Source organism: Musa acuminata, chromosome BXJ1-8, assembly GCF_036884655.1.
Source record: "Musa acuminata AAA Group cultivar baxijiao chromosome BXJ1-8, Cavendish_Baxijiao_AAA, whole genome shotgun sequence".
Lineage (NCBI taxonomy): Eukaryota > Viridiplantae > Streptophyta > Magnoliopsida > Zingiberales > Musaceae > Musa > Musa acuminata.
Genome location: NC_088334.1, coordinates 30,220,740 through 30,238,740, shown reverse-complemented (window position 1 = coordinate 30,238,740; position 18,001 = coordinate 30,220,740). Strand labels below are relative to the sequence as shown.

General features: G+C 37.0%; 1 protein-coding gene across 3 annotated transcripts; it reads left to right on the top strand.

Annotated features, from left to right (window-relative positions):
• The first annotated feature begins 8,722 nt into the window (after window positions 1–8,722).
• LOC135587710 (UBP1-associated protein 2A-like) lies at window positions 8,723–13,544 on the top strand. 3 transcript variants are annotated; one of them, XM_065079403.1, is made up of 2 exons: window positions 8,723–10,095; window positions 13,259–13,544. In XM_065079403.1, the coding sequence occupies exon 1, from the start codon at window positions 8,795–8,797 to the stop codon at window positions 10,085–10,087; it is 1,293 nt and encodes a 430-aa protein (XP_064935475.1). In that variant the 5' UTR covers window positions 8,723–8,794; the 3' UTR covers window positions 10,088–10,095; window positions 13,259–13,544. The 3 variants fall into 3 exon arrangements, with proteins under 3 accessions (XP_064935475.1, XP_064935477.1, XP_064935476.1); XM_065079405.1 differs by having other exon boundaries at window positions 13,227–13,544; XM_065079404.1 differs by having other exon boundaries at window positions 13,167–13,544.
• Window positions 13,545–18,001: the final 4,457 nt, after the last annotated feature.

The window sequence follows — 18,001 nt, the reverse complement described above, 5'->3', positions numbered from 1 at the left end:
AAAGATTTTACAAGGCATATAAGACATTCATATCACACAAGCTTTTGTAATTTATATAAGTCATGTTATCGATGCACATAAGACATTTTTATTAAGTCATGCTATCGAAATGGTATAAGTCATCACTTAGTCATCACTTCTCCCCCTTTGTCATCAATAAAAAGAGAATGAGACTTGAAGAACATAATTTGTGATTATAACATCAGGAATTCAGCATTGATCATACAAAAATTCATCATTCAAAATTAAGTATGCTAAAATATTTACGCAGAGTTCATCTTAAAGGAAAATTCAGCATTCATCCATTTTATCAAATCTCTTCTTTCTATAAATAACAAAAATTGTAGGTGTACAAAGAAGAGATTGTGATTAAAAAAAAATTTCAAGTAGTAACTCCAATAAGTCAAGATCATAATTCGAATACAAACTCATTCAAATTCAAATCGTCAACTTGAAACTCATAATCAAGCCATCAAAATCAATTTCGAGATTCATAAAATATCATAAAATTATTAATCTTGATCAGATGGGAGCGGTGTTTGACTCAAGATAGGATAAGGTAATTTAACGTGTCATTTAGAATCGAAAGAGAAGGATCAAATTCACCGAGGAATGAAGAGAGGATGAAAAACTTTACGGAAAATCTATTCAAACAAGTTTATTCTTAGGGACAATTTAACATACCTAATTCCCTTCTAATGAATTCAAATTGGTCTTCATTCAAAGCTTTTGTAAATATATCTGCTAATTGATGCTTTGTGTCAATGAATTCTAGGACAACATTATTGTTAAGGACATGATCGTGTATGAAATGATGCCTAACGTTGATGTGCTTAGTTCTAGAGTGCTGAATTGGATTTTTAGTAAGACATATGGCACTAGTATTATCACATTTTATGGGAACGTTTTTGAAGCGAATTCCATAGTCTTCTAATATATTTTTCATCCAAACAACTTGTGCACAGCATGCACTTGCAGCAATGTATTCGGCTTCCGCCGTAGATAGTGCAACTGAATTTTGTTTCTTAGAAGTCTAAGAAACAAGTGCATGTCCTAAAAATTGGCATGTTCCGGATGTACTTTTTCTATCTATCCTGCATCTGCCAAAATCGGCATTTGCATAAGCTATTAAATCGAATTTTTCAGATTTTGGATACCACAATCCTAAATTTGGAGTTCCTTTATACCTAAATATTCTTTTAACACTCTTAAGATGAGATAATTTAGGATTAGATTGAAACCTAACGCAAAGTCCCACACAAAACATAATATCCGGTCTAGTCGTGGTGAGGTAGAGTAGACTACCTATCATTCCCCTATATATTTTTTGATCGAAATTTTCACTATTTTCATCCATATCTAACTTAGTCACAGTACTCATAGGGGTGTTTATTGCTTTTGAATTATCCATGTTAAATCGTTTTAACAATTCTAATGTATATTTAGATTGGTTAAGAAATATACCATCACTAAGTTATTTGATTTGTAATCATAAAAAGAAAGTTAATTCACCCATTAAACTCATCTCAAATTCATGACTCATACATTTGGCAAATGATTCACATAGTGATTCATCCGAAGAGCTAAAAATAATATCGTCAACATAAATTTGCACAATAAAAAAATTATTTTCAAAATGTTTGATAAACAATGTGGTATCAACCTTGCCTTTGGTAAAATTATTTAAAATAAGAAAGGAACTAAGCCTTTCATACCAAGCTCTAGGAACTTGTTTCAAGCCATAGAGAGCCTTAGTTAATTTGAATACATGATTAGGAAGAAGAGAATTTTTAAATCCGGGAGGTTGTTCAACATATACTTCTTCCGAAATAAAACCATTTAAGAAGGCACTTTTGACGTCCATTTTAAATAGTTTAAAGTTATTACTACTAGCATAGGCAAGGAGCATCCTTATGGCTTCTAATCGAGCCACGGGTGCGAAGATTTCTTCATAATTGATACATTCTTCTTGGTTGAAACCTTTGGCCATTAATCTAGTCTTGTTTCTAACCACGATACCATTTTAATCTTGCTTGTTTCTAAAGACCCATTTAGTACCAATGACTAAATGGTCACTAGGTCTAGGAACAAGCTTCCATACCTTATTCATCTCAAATTGATTCAATTCCTCTTGCATTGCAATAACCCAAAAATCATCTTTTATGGTCTCGTCAATGCATTTAGGTTCGATTTGAGAAAGGAAGGCGGCATTAGCACAAAAATTCTTGAAAGAGGAACGAGTTTGAACCCCTTTTGATGTATCACCTATAATTAGCTCCTTTGGATGAGCATCTATATACTTCCATTCCTTGGGTAAGGAAATTTCGAAAGAAGGTGCATCCAAGTTGCTATTTTGAGGAGGGGGTTCATTTAAATTCAAATTATCAAAACCAAGATCATCATCAAAATTATTTTTCTTTAAATTAAAATTTTCATTAAAAACTACATAAATAGACTCTTCTATTACTAAGGTTCTTTTGTTAAAAACCCGAAAAGCCTTAAAAACGGAAGAGTAACCAAGAAAGATGCCTTCATCGGATTTAGCATCAAATTTTCCTAAGGCATCCCTTTCATTCAAAATAAAGCATTTACAACAAAAAACTTTAAAATAGGAAATATTTGGTTTTTTGTTATTCCATAATTCATAGGGAGTTTTTGATAGGGATAGTCTTATTAGGACCCTATTCATGATGTAGCAAGCCGTATTTACGGCTTCGGCCCAAAAATACTTGGGTAGACTATGTTCATTTAACATCGTTCTTGCCATTTTTTGTAGGTTTCTATTTTTTCTTTCAACTACTCCATTTTGTTGGGGATTCCTCGGAGTGGAGAAGTTGTGATTGTATCCATTAACTTCACAAAAATTTTGAAAGTCATGGTTTTGAAATTTGCCACCGTGATCACTCCGAATTGATGAAATCATGAAACCTTTTTCGTTTTGAGTGAGTTTACAAAATTTAGAGAAACACTTGAAACAATCACTTTTGTGAGCTAAGAAATAGGTCCAAGTGTATCTAGTATAGTCATCCACAATTACAGACGCATATTTGCTTCCTCCGAGACTTGTCGTGTCAATTGGTCCAAATAAGTCCAAATGAATCAATTGTAATGGTCTAGTGGTGCTAATTTGAGTTTTTGGTTTGAAACTAGTTTTTATTTGTTTACCTAGTTGACATGCATCGCATACTTTGTCCTTAATAAACTTTATATTTGGAATTCCTCACACTAATTCTCTAGATGAGATCTTAGATATTAGTTTTATGCTTGCATGGCCTAGTCTCCTATGCCAAAGCCAAGCATCATCATTTAAAGCGGAGAAGCACATTTCATTACTTAGTTCATCAAGGTTGATGGTGTAGACATTATTTTGTTTTAATGCAATCATAGTTATGTTATGGTTTGGTTTTTCAATAATACACACATTTGATTCAAATCTAACGATATAACCTTTATCGCATAATTGACTAACACTCGAGAGATTATGTTTCAATCCATCAACTAGTAAGATATCATCAATAGAAAATTTTAATTTGTTACCTATGGTTCCCTTGCCAATGATTTTGCCTTAGTTGTTGTCTCCGAAGGTGACGTACCCTTCTTCTTTGCTAGTGAGCATAGAGAAATGAGATGGATCTCCAGTCATATGTCTTGAGCATCCACTATCTAGATACCATCTCTTGCTCCTAGCTTGTGATGGTGTATGTTTCTACAAGAAGGGATTATTTTTAGGTACCTATTTTCTTTTGGGTGCCTTAAAAACTGATTTAACTTGTTCATCATATTGCATAGAATTGATCATGGTTCCTTTAGGAACCCAAATTAGTTTGTTCGGACTAATTTTCTTGAATAGACATTTATAAGTTTTATGTCCATATTTGCAACAAAAGTTACAATTGCTTTTGTGCCGAACATGTAAGACGGGGCCTTTAATGAAGGTGGTTGGATTTTGGTGAGGACTTCTCACAAATCCGATTCCATTTCTTTTAGGAACGTGACCCTTATTTGTAAGGATAATGTTCAAAGATTTACTACCAACCTTGAATTTATTCAAGGTATCCTTAAGTAGCAAGTTCTCCTTTTGGAGAGATTCTAGATCATGGCATTTTATACATGGAGCTAAACTATCATGATATTCAGTTTTTAATTTATCGATATCACAAGTGAGACTATCATGCTCCTTTTTTAGCAATTTGTATTTTCTACTAATTGTCTTACATTCATCAAATAACTCATGGAAGGCATTTAATAATTTATGATAAGGTAAATATGCATCAATTAAATATGTTACCTCTTCTCCGATGGCCATTAGGGCATAATGAGCAACTTGCTTGGTGTTGGACTCCTCTTCTTCGGACGCGCTTGAATCATCCCATGTTGCCTTGAGCGCCTTCTTCTTTGATGTTCTCTTTTTGGCTTGAGGACAATCGTTCTTGTAGTGTCCCGGTTTTTTACACTCATAGCAAATCACTTGGTCCTTCTTGTGTTCGAATTTATTTTTTATATTATTTTTAAATTTGTTCTTTCTTAAATATTTTTTAAATTTTTGAGTCAAAAGTGCAATGTCATTGTCACTGTCCTCATCACTTGATGTTCCTTTCAAGTGGTCTTCTTGTGATGTGAGTGTCATATCCTTCCTATTCTTTGGAAGGGGGTTCTCGAGCTCGTCATGAGCTTGACATGTCATTTCGTAGGTCATTAGAGACCCAATAAGTTCTTCAAGAGGGAATATTTTAAGGTCTTTGACGTCTTGAATGGCCGTAACTTTTGGATCCCAACTTTTAGGGAGGGATCTTAAGATTTTAGTTACTAGTTCAAAGTTAGTAAAATCTTTACCAAGAGCTTTGAGTCCATTGATGACATCCGTGAACCGGGTGTACATGTCTCCGATGGACTCACTTGGTTTCATTCGGAAAAGTTCGTAAGAGTGCACAAGGATATTGATTTTGGACTCTTTCACTCGGTTAGTGCCTTCATGAGTGACATCAAGAGTTCTCCAAATATCAAAAGCCGAATCATAAATTGAAACATGATTAGATTCATTTTTGTCTAGTGCACAAAATAAGACATTCATAGCCTTTGCGTTTAAAGCAAAAACCTTCTTTTCCAATTCATTCCATTCGCTCATCAGAAGAGAAGATTTTTGAAATCCATTTTCAACAATAGTCCAAAGCTCGAAATCCATGGAAATGAGGAAGATCCTCATACGAGTCTTCCAATAAGTATAATCCGACCCATTAAACAAGGATGGACGTGTGATAGAATGACCCTCATGTATACCGGAGTAAGCCATCTCTCTTGGGTATCAAATCAAATATGAGAGTTAGCCTTGCTCTGATACCAATTGTTAGGATCGGAGCGGCACTAAGAGGGGGGGGTGAATTAGTGCAACGGATTAAAATGTCGGTTTTGACAAATCTTTCGTACGATAAAAATCGAACTTGGAAGTGCTTAACTTGAAAGCGTATTTACAAAGTTGTGCGGCAAAGGTAATGAGGAAATAAAGCATGTAAGAAGGTTTGTAGTAATGTAAATAGCAGTAATGAAATGCAAACCAGAGATTACGTCGATTTTAAAATGGTTCGGTCAAATGACCTACATCCACTTGCGAGGCCCTCTTCGATGAGGCTCCCACCTTCCACTAGCAAATCTCTTGAAGAGGAAGGGCAAATACTCCTCTTACAACTTTTTACAAGCGGTTCACACTCTTACAAATTTTCAGCAAGAAAGAAGGAGGTGAACACTCTAGCAAGTTGAAAACAAGACTAGCTAAGACTTTTCTAAGACCTTTCTCTCAATCAATTGCTTCTCAAAAAGTTGTAATCTCGGTTGAGATTTGAGGGGTATTTATAGGCCTAAAGAGGATTCAAATTTGGGCTCCAAAATTTGAATTCTCTTTGGTTTCCGATGCTAGCGGTGCCACCGCCTGTCAGTGTCTGACATTGACAGTGGACTGGCGGTGCCACCGCCTGTCAGTGTTTGACACTGACAGTGGACTGGCGGTGCCACCGCCTAGCCAAGCGGTGTCACCGCCCAGCTCTTGGGTGCTAGGCGATACAATCGCCCAATCTGGTGGTGCCACCGCCAGACCCTCCGGTTCACTGGTTGGGCTTTAAATTTAGCCCAAACCAAGTCTAATTTTGGGCCCAGTTGGCCCCTAACCAGGATATAGGATTATCTCTTAATCCTAATCCTAATTACATGTGAACTACATAACTAAAAACATCTTAAGCAAGTTTTCAACTGTGAACGTCGAGTCTTGTTCCAGCGAGCTATCCGACGAACTTCTTCCGACGGACTCCCAGCAAGCTCCCGATCTTGTGATGACTTTAACGAGTAGCCAAGCCTTCTTGGTGATCTCCGCGAACCTCCGACGATCTCTTCGGCGAACTTCCGAAAATTCCGACAGGTTCCCGATTTCTTCTCGGTTGGTCCCGGCAGCATATCCGACGATTCTTTGGTCTCTTAAACGTCCATCGAACTTGACTCCGATATTCTTGCTTTATGTTTTCTGGTTATCGTAGTTAATCCTGCAACTTAACTCAATAATATGGATTAGATCAATTAACCCATCAATTGATTTTATCATCAAAATCCGAGATTCAACAGATTTTTATCGTACGAAGATTTTTCAAAACCGATGATTTTACCACTGCACTAATTCAACCCCCACTCTTAGTGCCAAATCGATCCTAACATCTCTTTCTCACCAACAACTTGGAAGAATATGGATTTTGAAGATTTTTTACGGTCATGGAACACTACCTCATTTTAAGCCTTCCGAGTTAACCAAAATGTATAAGTAATGTTGGGAAGGGAAAAAAACTCAAAACAAAAGAAAAAACTTTTATATTAAAAAAATAATATATCAAAAAGTGAATGTAATATTTAATGTGGTTCGATAACTTTTGCTTACAAGTAAATAAATTTTTTTATTATGTGAGATCAATTACAAGACCCTTGAGTTATCCCCACTCAAGTACAATCCTCTTATACACCCTCTCATAGAAATATCAAAGAATTTATACATTATCTTTTATCTTCTCTAGAAATCATATAGAGTACTCTCCTAGACATTCTAAATAGATGATAACATTAGAAATATTACTTTGCTTTTCCTTATTAAAACTTAAAAATACATATGATATTAATAATAAAAGAATCAAATCATAATTATTAATATTTATTGTATTCACGGGGATTCCTTTGGTATTGAGATTTTTTATCCTCCTACAATACTAGTTCTAAAAATTTAAAAATATTTAAGGATCCTAATATATAATTAGAAATCTTAAAGTCATAGTGGCTTTTAAAGTTATTCTCCTTTCTTAAGCTAGTGCCTATTGTGTCAAGGAAAATAAAACACACTTAGAAATGAATATCTAATTTAGCCTAGCAAGGGACCATCGAAGTGATTAGCACTATAAAAGTGCATTGAAAAAAGAAAAGATATGAGTCGCTTGTTAAAGTGAACACTATAGAGATAGTGTTCAACTCGGGCACAAATACCGAAACTAATCAACTATTCTGTCATGGGAATTTTATTAAGAGGAGTTTTCAGAAAAATAGAAAGCCCGAGAGATAAATGGTATCTTTAAAAATAGTTTTCAATTAACAGAAGATTCAAGAGAAAAAACAATAAAGTTGCACAAAAAATCAAAAGCCAAGTTGATCAATGATTGCCGATAGGGATCAGATCTCCGGATCCATTTATGATGATCGGGAATGTAAAGTAACTGATCCTAAACAGTATATCGATAATCAATACTAAAAAATTAACAAATATGCATATTAAGAGGGGTTACAGAGAAATAGCAATTTCAAAGAGCCACCTATCATTAGTGACATTAATAGAATTGCCATTTCCAATTTGGAAGGAGTAACCCAACTTGAGTTGCTCTAAAGCTTTTTAGAAAGATCTCCAATGTTAGCTTATATTATTATTGTATGCAATGTTTCATACACAAACATATATATATATATATATATATATATATATATATATATATATATATATATATATATATATTATCATATTTGTTATGTGCAATTTTGGACTATATAGTATCAGCTTGATATTGAAAAATCCATCCGTTTCTGAAGAACAAATTTAGTGATTGGAAGATTGTGGATCCCCAAATCCCCTATTATCTTATTCCAATTAATGAGGTATAGACCTTTACCATCCTAATTCTTTTATCATAAGAAATCTCTAATAATTTTTTTCAATGAAATTAAAAATCCGTCTAGGCGTCCACGTAATTGCCAGCAGAAATAGCGAAAAAGAACAAAGTGATTCGACCATCTTGAAATAGGAGAATTGTCAACCATCCTTGAAGCATTGAGAATGGCTAAATAGTATTCTCTTGACGAGGTGCAATCTACCTGCGTATGACATTCTTATTTATGTCCAATCTGATGGGTAATTTTAGCTTCGGAGCATTACTGTCCCTCGCGGACAAGCATCTTCCTCGGTCCCCCTTGTCGTCATAACGTGGTTCTATCTGGAAACATAAAAACACAATGTTTTATGATTCTATTTTTTCTTACCCATGAAATCTACCGCTTGTCTCAGTCGGCCTTCCAGCGGGGCTCACATTAGACCTTCCAATTAAGTGTATGTGAGTGGCCAACGGGAAGAACTAGTTTTCCAAACTCCAAAAACCCAACCCGGTCGAGTCAACTCGGAATCGAACATCTTGCACAAATAAAAACCCGAGTCGCCCGTCGTCTGGTGCCCCTCTCTCGATTGCTCCTCATAAACCCTAAGCCTAATCCTTCTCTTCTCCCCTTCTCCATGGGGAAGTCGAGAGCGGCGAAGGATCGCAACAACAAGCGCAACAACAAGAAGCGCAAGCTCGGCCTCAAGCCCCAGAAGAAGCAGCAGCCAAAGCCGCAGAGGCAGACGCAACGACAGTCGCAGCGGCAGCGGCAGCCGCAGCGTTCCCACGAGAACCTCGCACAGGAATACGAGGATCCCGTCCTCTTTGGAGGTGGCGTCGGCGGCGACGACGACGATCCCGCCGCCGCTCTCTCCTCCCCTGATCGGATCCACCGCCTCCTCGAGCCGTACACCAAGGATCAGCTCATCAGCTTCCTCCTTGACGCTGCGGCCTCCGATGCGTCCCTTCTCGCCCACATCCGCACAATGGCCGACCGCGACGTTTCCCACCGCAAGGTCTTCGTCCACGGCCTCGGCTGGGACGCCACTCGCGAGACCCTAATCCAGGCCTTCGAGCCCTACGGCCCCATCGAGGAATGCAACGTCGTCGTCGACAAGGCCACGGGTCGTGCCAAGGGCTATGGCTTTGTCCTCTTCTGCTCTCGCGCTGGCGCTGTCAAGGCCCTGAAGCAGCCCCAGAAGAAGATCAAGAATCGCATCGCCTACTGCCAGCTCGCGTCCGTTGGCCCCGTCCCCGCTTCCAGCAGCACGGACACCCCCGGGAGGAAGGTGTATGTCAGCAATGTCCACGCCGATGCTGCCCCTAACAAGCTCAAGGCATTCTTCTCCCAATTTGGGGAAATCGAGACCGGACCCTTTGGGTTCGACATGCTCACGGGGAAGTCGAGGGGGTTTGCGATCTTCATCTATAAGACGCAAGATGGGGCGCGAAGGGCGCTCGAGGAACCATACAAGATGTTTGAGGGCCACCAGCTGCACTGTCAGCTGGCCACTGAGCATGGGCAGAAGGGAAAGGCACCGGTTTTTGCTCCCAATCCGATGTCTAACGCTGCTCTTCTTGCGGCGCCACCGCAGCCTGTGCTGGCGGTTATGGCTGCTGCACAGAACCTAGCTTTGTACAACCAGAATCCAGCAGCTTTCGGTGCTCTGCTTGGGCAGAACCCACTATTTGCCGCAGCTGCACTTAATCCTGCAGCTGCAGCTGCACTTAATCCTACAGGGTTGCTTGCATCGCAGGGCCAGACTCTAGGAGGAGGAATGGGTGTGGGAACTGGAGCTCCCTCATTGCTGGGTGCTTATGGATCTCAGGCATTGGCAGGTCTGCAAGGATTACAGTCATATCAGGGTTCGCAACTTGGTCAATCATCATCTATGAGGCCTACCGGGTCCTATGGAGGGTTTCCTTGACGTATATGGTATATTATTAATTTTGATGATTTATACCTTTTAAGGATTTTCCCTTCTTTTTCAATGCTTAATGTTATGTTTCTCTAACTCTTTTTCATATTCAACCACTTGTTCAGTCATTTTGATTTTAAGTAATTTACATTTTTATTTCCTTATAAAATTTTCATGCTTATACCTTTGATTCTTGATATTAGGATCACTCTTAACCAGTATAATTTTATTAAATTCTGCTTTTACTTATACAGTGGATAAGCTACTTTCTCTATGAAATTTTATTTTCTGACTTTGTTTTGGATGTATATTATTTCTTTATTGGATGGCCTTCTGAGCTTCTGCGAGTCAATAGGTTATGTCATCTCCAGTCAATCTAGACATGGACCACGAAAACTCGTAATTCTTAAATGTGTGAAAAAATGACCCTAACCAAGCTACCAAAAAATTTCAGGTTGATATGCCATGATTGGTTTAATTAGATCAGCCTATTGACACTACATGTTTAACAAGTTATGACCTGTTTGGTTGTTGACGTTGTATCATAATATCCTAAAATCAAATTTGTGTTGACATGACATGATGGCTAAACTGGTTATCATGTGTTGTTTATGTCAACCTACCCAACTTGATCCATATATTTGGTGCTTCTCGGTTCAGGAGTTAAGTTTTATTTTTTTTAAGAATTTTTATTTGTTGTATTAATTGGTCTTATGTTTGATAAACCTAAATTTTACTTTATATTTTAGCTTTTGTCTACTAAAATAGATGATAAGATAGGTGGAATTCTATTCTTTAGGGATTTTTCAATTAGAAGATATTAGTATTTAGGCCTGTGTTATTCCCACTATAATTATCTTTTTCAGCTTATGTTCTTCCATCTTTCATCAGCTTCTACCTGTCACCTTTTCATTCTAAATATCTAAAACTTAGTTATCTTGATTATTTATTCCATTAGTTTGTTATCTCAGATATGTGAAGGCTGTGATATCAGATTAGACTGCATGTTTGGACTACCATGCTTTCTATTTTATATCAATTTAAAGGTGGTTAGTTGAGTTAATTTCATAACACAAGTTTAATAGGCTAATGGCAAACCTGCCACCTTTTGTCAAGGTCATACCAGTCATGTTTTAAGCTAGTGTACTTTAGATTATAATTCAAAAGTTGATGTTTGGAAAAATTCAATTATAGCAGCAAAGTTGGAAGGGGACATTTTAATGATGAAGGTAACAAGATAATATCAGAATAGTGGGTAGAATGTTGCTATAGATTTTTCTCACCTTCTTGATGTTATTAGTTTTTATCCTTTTCACTTTAATGAATGGGAGTTACTTGGAATTAATACTAAACTTGATTTATGGGGTAAAAAACATAAAACTGAAGGTTCTAGGCAAATTATAATTAAGGCCAAACATATGAAGTACAGTATAATTATATCAAGAAAAGAATTGCAAGTGCAGTTAAAGCAGATGAAAGAAAATACCTAGTGATTTATTTATATTCATTATGAAGGAGAGGATGATGAATATACGCCTCATAGAGTTGAAGCAAGATGATTTAAGTAATTATGAAATCAGGAGTTTTACATAATTATTATGTGTTCTTTTGAAAGAAATAAAAAAGAAATTATAAGACAGTTATGTAGCTTATAAAACAAAATATTTGGCAATTAGGAAATGACATATACAAAAAGTTAGTAATCAATTATGAGAAAACATATATAAAAAGTTAGTATTGCTAATATGAGGATATTTAGATAGATGTTGATATGAGTATGCTGAGATGCCTGTGTGAGGTTACTAGAAAACACGTAATAAAGAATATGTATATTCACCAACTATTATATGTTGTTTAAATTAAGGATAAAACAAGAGAAAATTGTTTTTAGTTAGTAACAAGATGTTTAAAGGAAGTGCATCCTTTATATGTGGTGAGTCAATTAAGACTAAAGATGCAAGGAGTGATAGAGAAAGACCTGCAAAATCTTAATTAGAAATCATGTAAAAAATTTGGTTACTCTTAGCTTCACTGATATTATTCTCAATAAAGCTTATTGATGGAAAAAAAAACAATCCATGTCATTGACCTTAAATTGGATCATTATTGTTGTCATTGTTGTGGCGGATGGGTGATTCATTTGAAGCTTATACAGAAAAAAAAATCATGAGTTGTCGATGCAAAAATGATTTTTTAACAAGTACGCATTTGCTGTTAGATATAAGGTTAACAAAGAAACCTAGGATTAGTTACTTAGGATCTGTTATTAGATCGTAAAAGTGTCATCTTAATACACGGGAAATTGAAGCAGTATTTCATAGGTGCATTGGTGGAATAAAAAGATGAATCAAGGCTCTGCAGTATCAAAGTCACATCTGGTTGAGGCCTGTACAGTTATATGTAGGCTTTTGTGTATGTTTTAGACCCTGACTGAATTCTTCTTGATCATTGTCTATTCTTGGTAGATAAGAACTCTTAATAAAATGGCTGCCAATTGCATATGTTCAGATGTTATGTTCTCTTGGTTGGGCTTTAATCTTATGAATCTCAGTCTTGGGCAAGAGCTCCTGAATTCTCATGTCACTTGAACATTTTGTCTGGCCCAGTAGCTGGTGGGATTATGGTAGATGGGCATATACAGCTTGCTGTCTGGCCTGATGGTTATGGTTCCACAGTCACAGTATAGTTCGTATCAAAAGAAAATGCAGGTTGACTTTGGTTCCCAAAGAGATGTCCCAACTTGGAAATGGTTTTAGATGCCTAAAACATGTGATCTCTGAGAATTTAGGAATATTTTCTTTCGGATAATTGGTTCCCATAAGATTTTCATTGAATTTATGTATAAGATGGATGTGGTTGAAGATTAAGATTTGCAAAATGCAAATTGTAATTCATATTTGTTGTTTGCTTTCTTTATTCCTTTCTTCCCGCATTTCCAAATTTTACCTCTATAATTTTTCTATTTTTGATGTCTTCTATTTTTAACTCTTGTCATCATCATTAAAGCTTTCTTTATTTGGTTTTCATAATTTAGTCTTAAATTCTTAATATTGCTGTTATGTTCTGTGATTAAACTAAAGTATTTCAGCTTATTCTGTATCTGTGACTGAAATATATGACCATCCGGGAACTTGTTGGCTTGAAAAAGTTGTGTTAATGTACCGGAGACCTTTATCGCAGATGTGAGGAAGCTAGTACAAGAAGAAAGCATGGGGCCTTGGAGGGTGTTTGTTAAAGGCTTCTCTATCTATTCAGGCTAATATGGAAGGACTTGTGTAAAAGCGTTTGAGTGTGTTCATCTCCAGTTCCACTAAGCTCAGTAACTCAAGTGGAACTCTTGGGGAAAGAACTTTTTTCACTTGGCATGCTGCTCCATTACTGTGAAACATGTGTGTGTTTACATTTGTATTTAAGCATTTTGGTGGCAGTTGCTAATATTATTAATTTTGTTCTTTTTGTTTTGTTATCTTCTTTTCTTATGTTTACTATTCTTTCTAATTCCTTATGCTTTTAGATTTTTGACTTTTTTGGTCTTTCTGAGAAAATATTTTTGGTATTTGAAATTTGATAATTTTTGTAAGGCTAATGCAAGTGGTCTCACGTGCATATTGTAGTTCCTGGCTTAGGACATGGAGTTTCTTCTTTTTCTTTTTCTTTTTTTAAATTCTTGTTATTTTATGTTTCTTTTAATGACTTGATGTTAATGTGGTGCCACTGAACGTTTTAGATCCCATGCTTCATACTTCTGAGAAAATATTTTGGATGCACCACTTATAATTTGATTACCATGTGGATTCCTGAATGACTCTGTATTGAAGAGAGTTGTTCTCTTTTGGAACGTTAATAGGTCAGATTTTTTCTTTTAATTATCAGATTTTTTAAATCGGTTTTGGGCAACGTTTTTAGTTAGATTTGGAATGGGTTCTGATTGAAAAATAGGTGACTCGAATCTGGAATTCAGAATGGAATCCGAATGCCTCAATAATTAGCCAGATTTTGATAAGGTGATTTATAGTTGTTACATTACTGATTATTGTTCCTAATTGAACTGGATTCTTTTCTTTAACCTTCACTTTGTTTGGTCAATGTTGTATCAAAATGAATTTGTATTGGACTATCAGAGAATTATTAGTTTTTGTATTGATTTGGTAGCTTTGTGCTCATGCTATGATGTTTTTGGGGTCCTCTTTAACGTATAAGCAAGGGATGTTAAGAAAAAGAAAAGTATTATGAATATGTTTTATATTCTCAACGTAACGTATAATTATATTGCCTTTATAAACATAATTTTTAACTCGTGGTTTGATCCTTTGAACTATAAATCACAAGATTTAATCGGATTGATGTTCTGTTGGACGGTACGTAAGATCGTTCAGAACACCTCGATCGGGTTCGGTTCGGTCACCGTGGGTGCAAATAAGACCGCGATCATGTTAATCTTTTATCCAAGCTGCTTTATTTGTTCGATTGTCAGACCTACGCAAACCAATGGACCGGCGAACCTTCCCGACTTAGGTTAGTAGACTTGTACCGAAACTTAATTTTGGGAAACCAACCGAACACCTATTCACTTTGGATGGAGAGGGTTTGCTTTGGCGACTCCGTCACCCAGGACCTCCTCCCTTCGAAATCTCTAAATCCTGTGGTTTCCCTGTTGCCATTCCCGTGGGGAATCAGATCCTTGTTCCTCTGTCAAGTCTGATGGTGAGAAAGCTTCCTGGGCGTCAATTCCGGTCAGCGAGTCGTCTGCTGCTGTTCCATTAGGTTCCTTCCTCCTCCCCCCCTCTTTAGATAAGATCAAAGTTTCCTTCTCCAATTGTGTTATATATTTGATGAGGCAAGACTTTTCTGGCACCGGCCTTGGGCCGCCTGCCTTGTTAGCAAGTTCGTCCGACGACCTCCTCCCCTAGTTGTCCTCCAAACGTTCCTTCCTGAACTTTGGTTTTTGTCCTCCTCCCCTAGCTGGTCATTCTTGACCTGAAGGCGCTTCATGTCCTCTTGAACTTGTTGACCCTGGTCAATCACACGCCACTCCTCACGCCTCGGCCTTTCCTACTCCCAGCCACGCGCCTGTTAGGATTGTTGACCCTCGTCAACTAAACCTTAGCCCAGATCTTCTAGCTGGTGGTGGGGTTCCTCCCCCAATAATGCCTTGTTAGGGGATGATGTGTGATACTGTGACCTCGAAAGCGACGACGAATTTGTTCGACAGGCCGATCGCGAGGACGATTCGTTGTCCACAGATAAATTATTATCTGGCCAACCCACCTCTCGGAAAAAGAATAGCCATGGTGCTCCCTCGCAGTCGTTCTGACTCTTTTGTCTCCAACTTCCTCTACTTGGAGATGTCTTCCTCCTTGGTCGAACATTGCTATCGAGGATTCTCCCTCTGATTCCATCGCAGTAGCCGATGGAACGCTTGAGGCTGCGATGCTGGTGGCCAAAGTGGTTGTTGCATCGATCGGTAGTTTGGAGCTTGTCTTGGATGAGCCGGAGGTCGAGAATATTGATTCAGACTGCTATCTAGCTATTGATAAGAGTTGCTTCAGGGTGTTAGCAAACTACCTCTTTACACCATCTGACTAAACTCATGCCTTCTCCTTCGGAGTTGATGGGATGCATGATATTGTGACCTCTTTTTTTTAATCGAGTTCACGAGACAGATCGGGAGGACGATTCGAAAGGTACCCTTTTTATCTCTCGAACGCTGTTGATTAAAGAACCATGAGTCTCCTTCCTCGAAGCTCTCTTGTGATTGTTTTGATTCTTCCCGCAAGTATTCATAATTTTGAGAAATTTCTATGGACCGTCTAAATTTTTAAAAATTTTCATGAAAATTTTAAAATTTTAAAATAATAAAAATAACCCTCCAACAACCTTGAACTTTAAAAAAAAAAAAAAAAATTGCTATCTTATCTCTCCCCTTAAAAGCTTATATATATTCTTTCTTCATCTTTTTAATAAACTAACCCATATTTCAATTAATCTAAAACTTGAACCGATTAAAAAATTTACTGATATATCAATTTATATTATCAAAATATTAAATAAACATAAAAATATATTAAATTACTAAATAATTAATTATTAATAACTAAGACATGGTACCTTCCAACATCTTAAAGAAGGAATCATTCCATTAAAAAAAAAATTGTTGTCTCTTACGATTCACACATGAGGTAGGATAAGTACTGAATGCATTGATTCAGTACAAGAATATTCGAATTTCTTTTTATAGAATCAAGTTACAAGAATAAAAAAAGAAAAATACAAAAATGAGAAAGATTATAGCTGCATTGAATCAAATATATGATGTGTCTTTAAAGAAGCTAATAATTCTGACTTAATTAAAAAAATTATCTTCATCTCTTGATAATATAAGAGGATTAATATATTTTTTTAATCTTTGTAGATATAATTTTTTAAAATCTTCAATCAAGATTTATAATCATCAAACATGATAGAGTATGATTTACTTTACTTTTTTCTATATTTGTTTTATTTTTTTTCTAATTTAGTAAACATTGACATGTGATAGCTTATTACATATATAAAATATCCTAAGCTAATAATGTTTATTTATATAAAAAAATGAAATAAATTGGTTTCACATCAGGAACAAGTCGGTACTAAGAGGAGTGGGGGGGGGGGGTGAATTAGTGCAGTAGTAAAATCACGTTGGTTTTGAAAATTTCTTTCGTTTTGTACGATAAAACCAATTTCAGAAACTTGCTCAACTTGAAAGCATATTCGTAAACGTATTGAAAGCAATAAGCAAGTAAGGAGGTTTGCAGTAAGATAAATTGCACAAAAGAAAAGACAAACCGGATTTTTATAATGGTTCGGTTGTCGTGACCTACATCCACTCTATCGATTCCTCTTCCGCTAAGGCCACTGGCATCTACTATTGATCTTCCTTTAACAGACGAAGATCAACCTCCTTCTTACACCCCTCTTCTCCTTTTCACAGGTTTAGGAAACAACCTTTATAAGCACTTACTCCTCTCTCAAACTATTCTAACACTTAGACTAGAGGAGGATTCTCACTAAAGATTACAATAGCGTTTTTCCCTTTTTAAATTCTCTGTACTTGTGTTAATTAACCAGGGATGAGAGGGGTATTTATAGGCTTCAAGTTGATTCAAACTCGGAGTCTAAAAAGGTCTCATCCTAGGTTTCCTGAGTATTAGCGGTACCACCACCATTCTTGGGCGGTACTACTACCGCAGGATCTGCTATTGGGCAGTACCACCGCTGGCAGCATTATTGCCGGTGGTACCACCGCCCAGAATACCTAGGGTGCTATTCCCTAGGCGGTGCCACCGTCGGCCAAGGTTTCAGCACCTTGAATCCGGCCCAAATCAACCTAACTTCGGGCCCAATTGGCCCCTGACAGAGTTGATGGGATTACCTCCCAATCCCAACTCCAATTATGTGCTAACTACGATTCCTAAGACATAATCTAAGCAAGATAAGTCCGGTTTCTTCTAGCGAGCTTTCGACGATCTTCCGGCGAACTTCCGACGATCTCTCGACGGTCTCCCGACAAGCTCTTGAACTTCACGACGATCTTCTTGGCGAGTTCTGACGAGCTTCTTTGGCAAGCTCCTGGACTTCTCGGTTGGTTCCGGCAGAACTTCTGACGAAAGTCCAGACTTCCAATGAACTCTCAAACTCCCAACGAAATCACGTTCTTGACTCCAGGACTTCATTTTGTTTTATGCCTTGCTATCGTAGTTAATCCTATACACATAAAAACATACTTTGATCTAGATAATTATTACTAAGCATGAATTATGTTGTTTGGCATGTCATTGGTCCATCGATGCTTCGTCCGATTCTTCGGTGCATCGTCCGATCTTATGGCCTATTGCCCAATCGGCTAGTTGATCTCCGCAACTCCGATATCCATGACGCAATGTC

Excerpts from the sequence above, each read along its gene's own strand:
- LOC135587710 (XM_065079403.1), top strand. The coding sequence starts at position 8,795 with ATGGGGAAGTCGAGAGCGGCGAAGGATCGCAACAACAAGCGCAACAAC.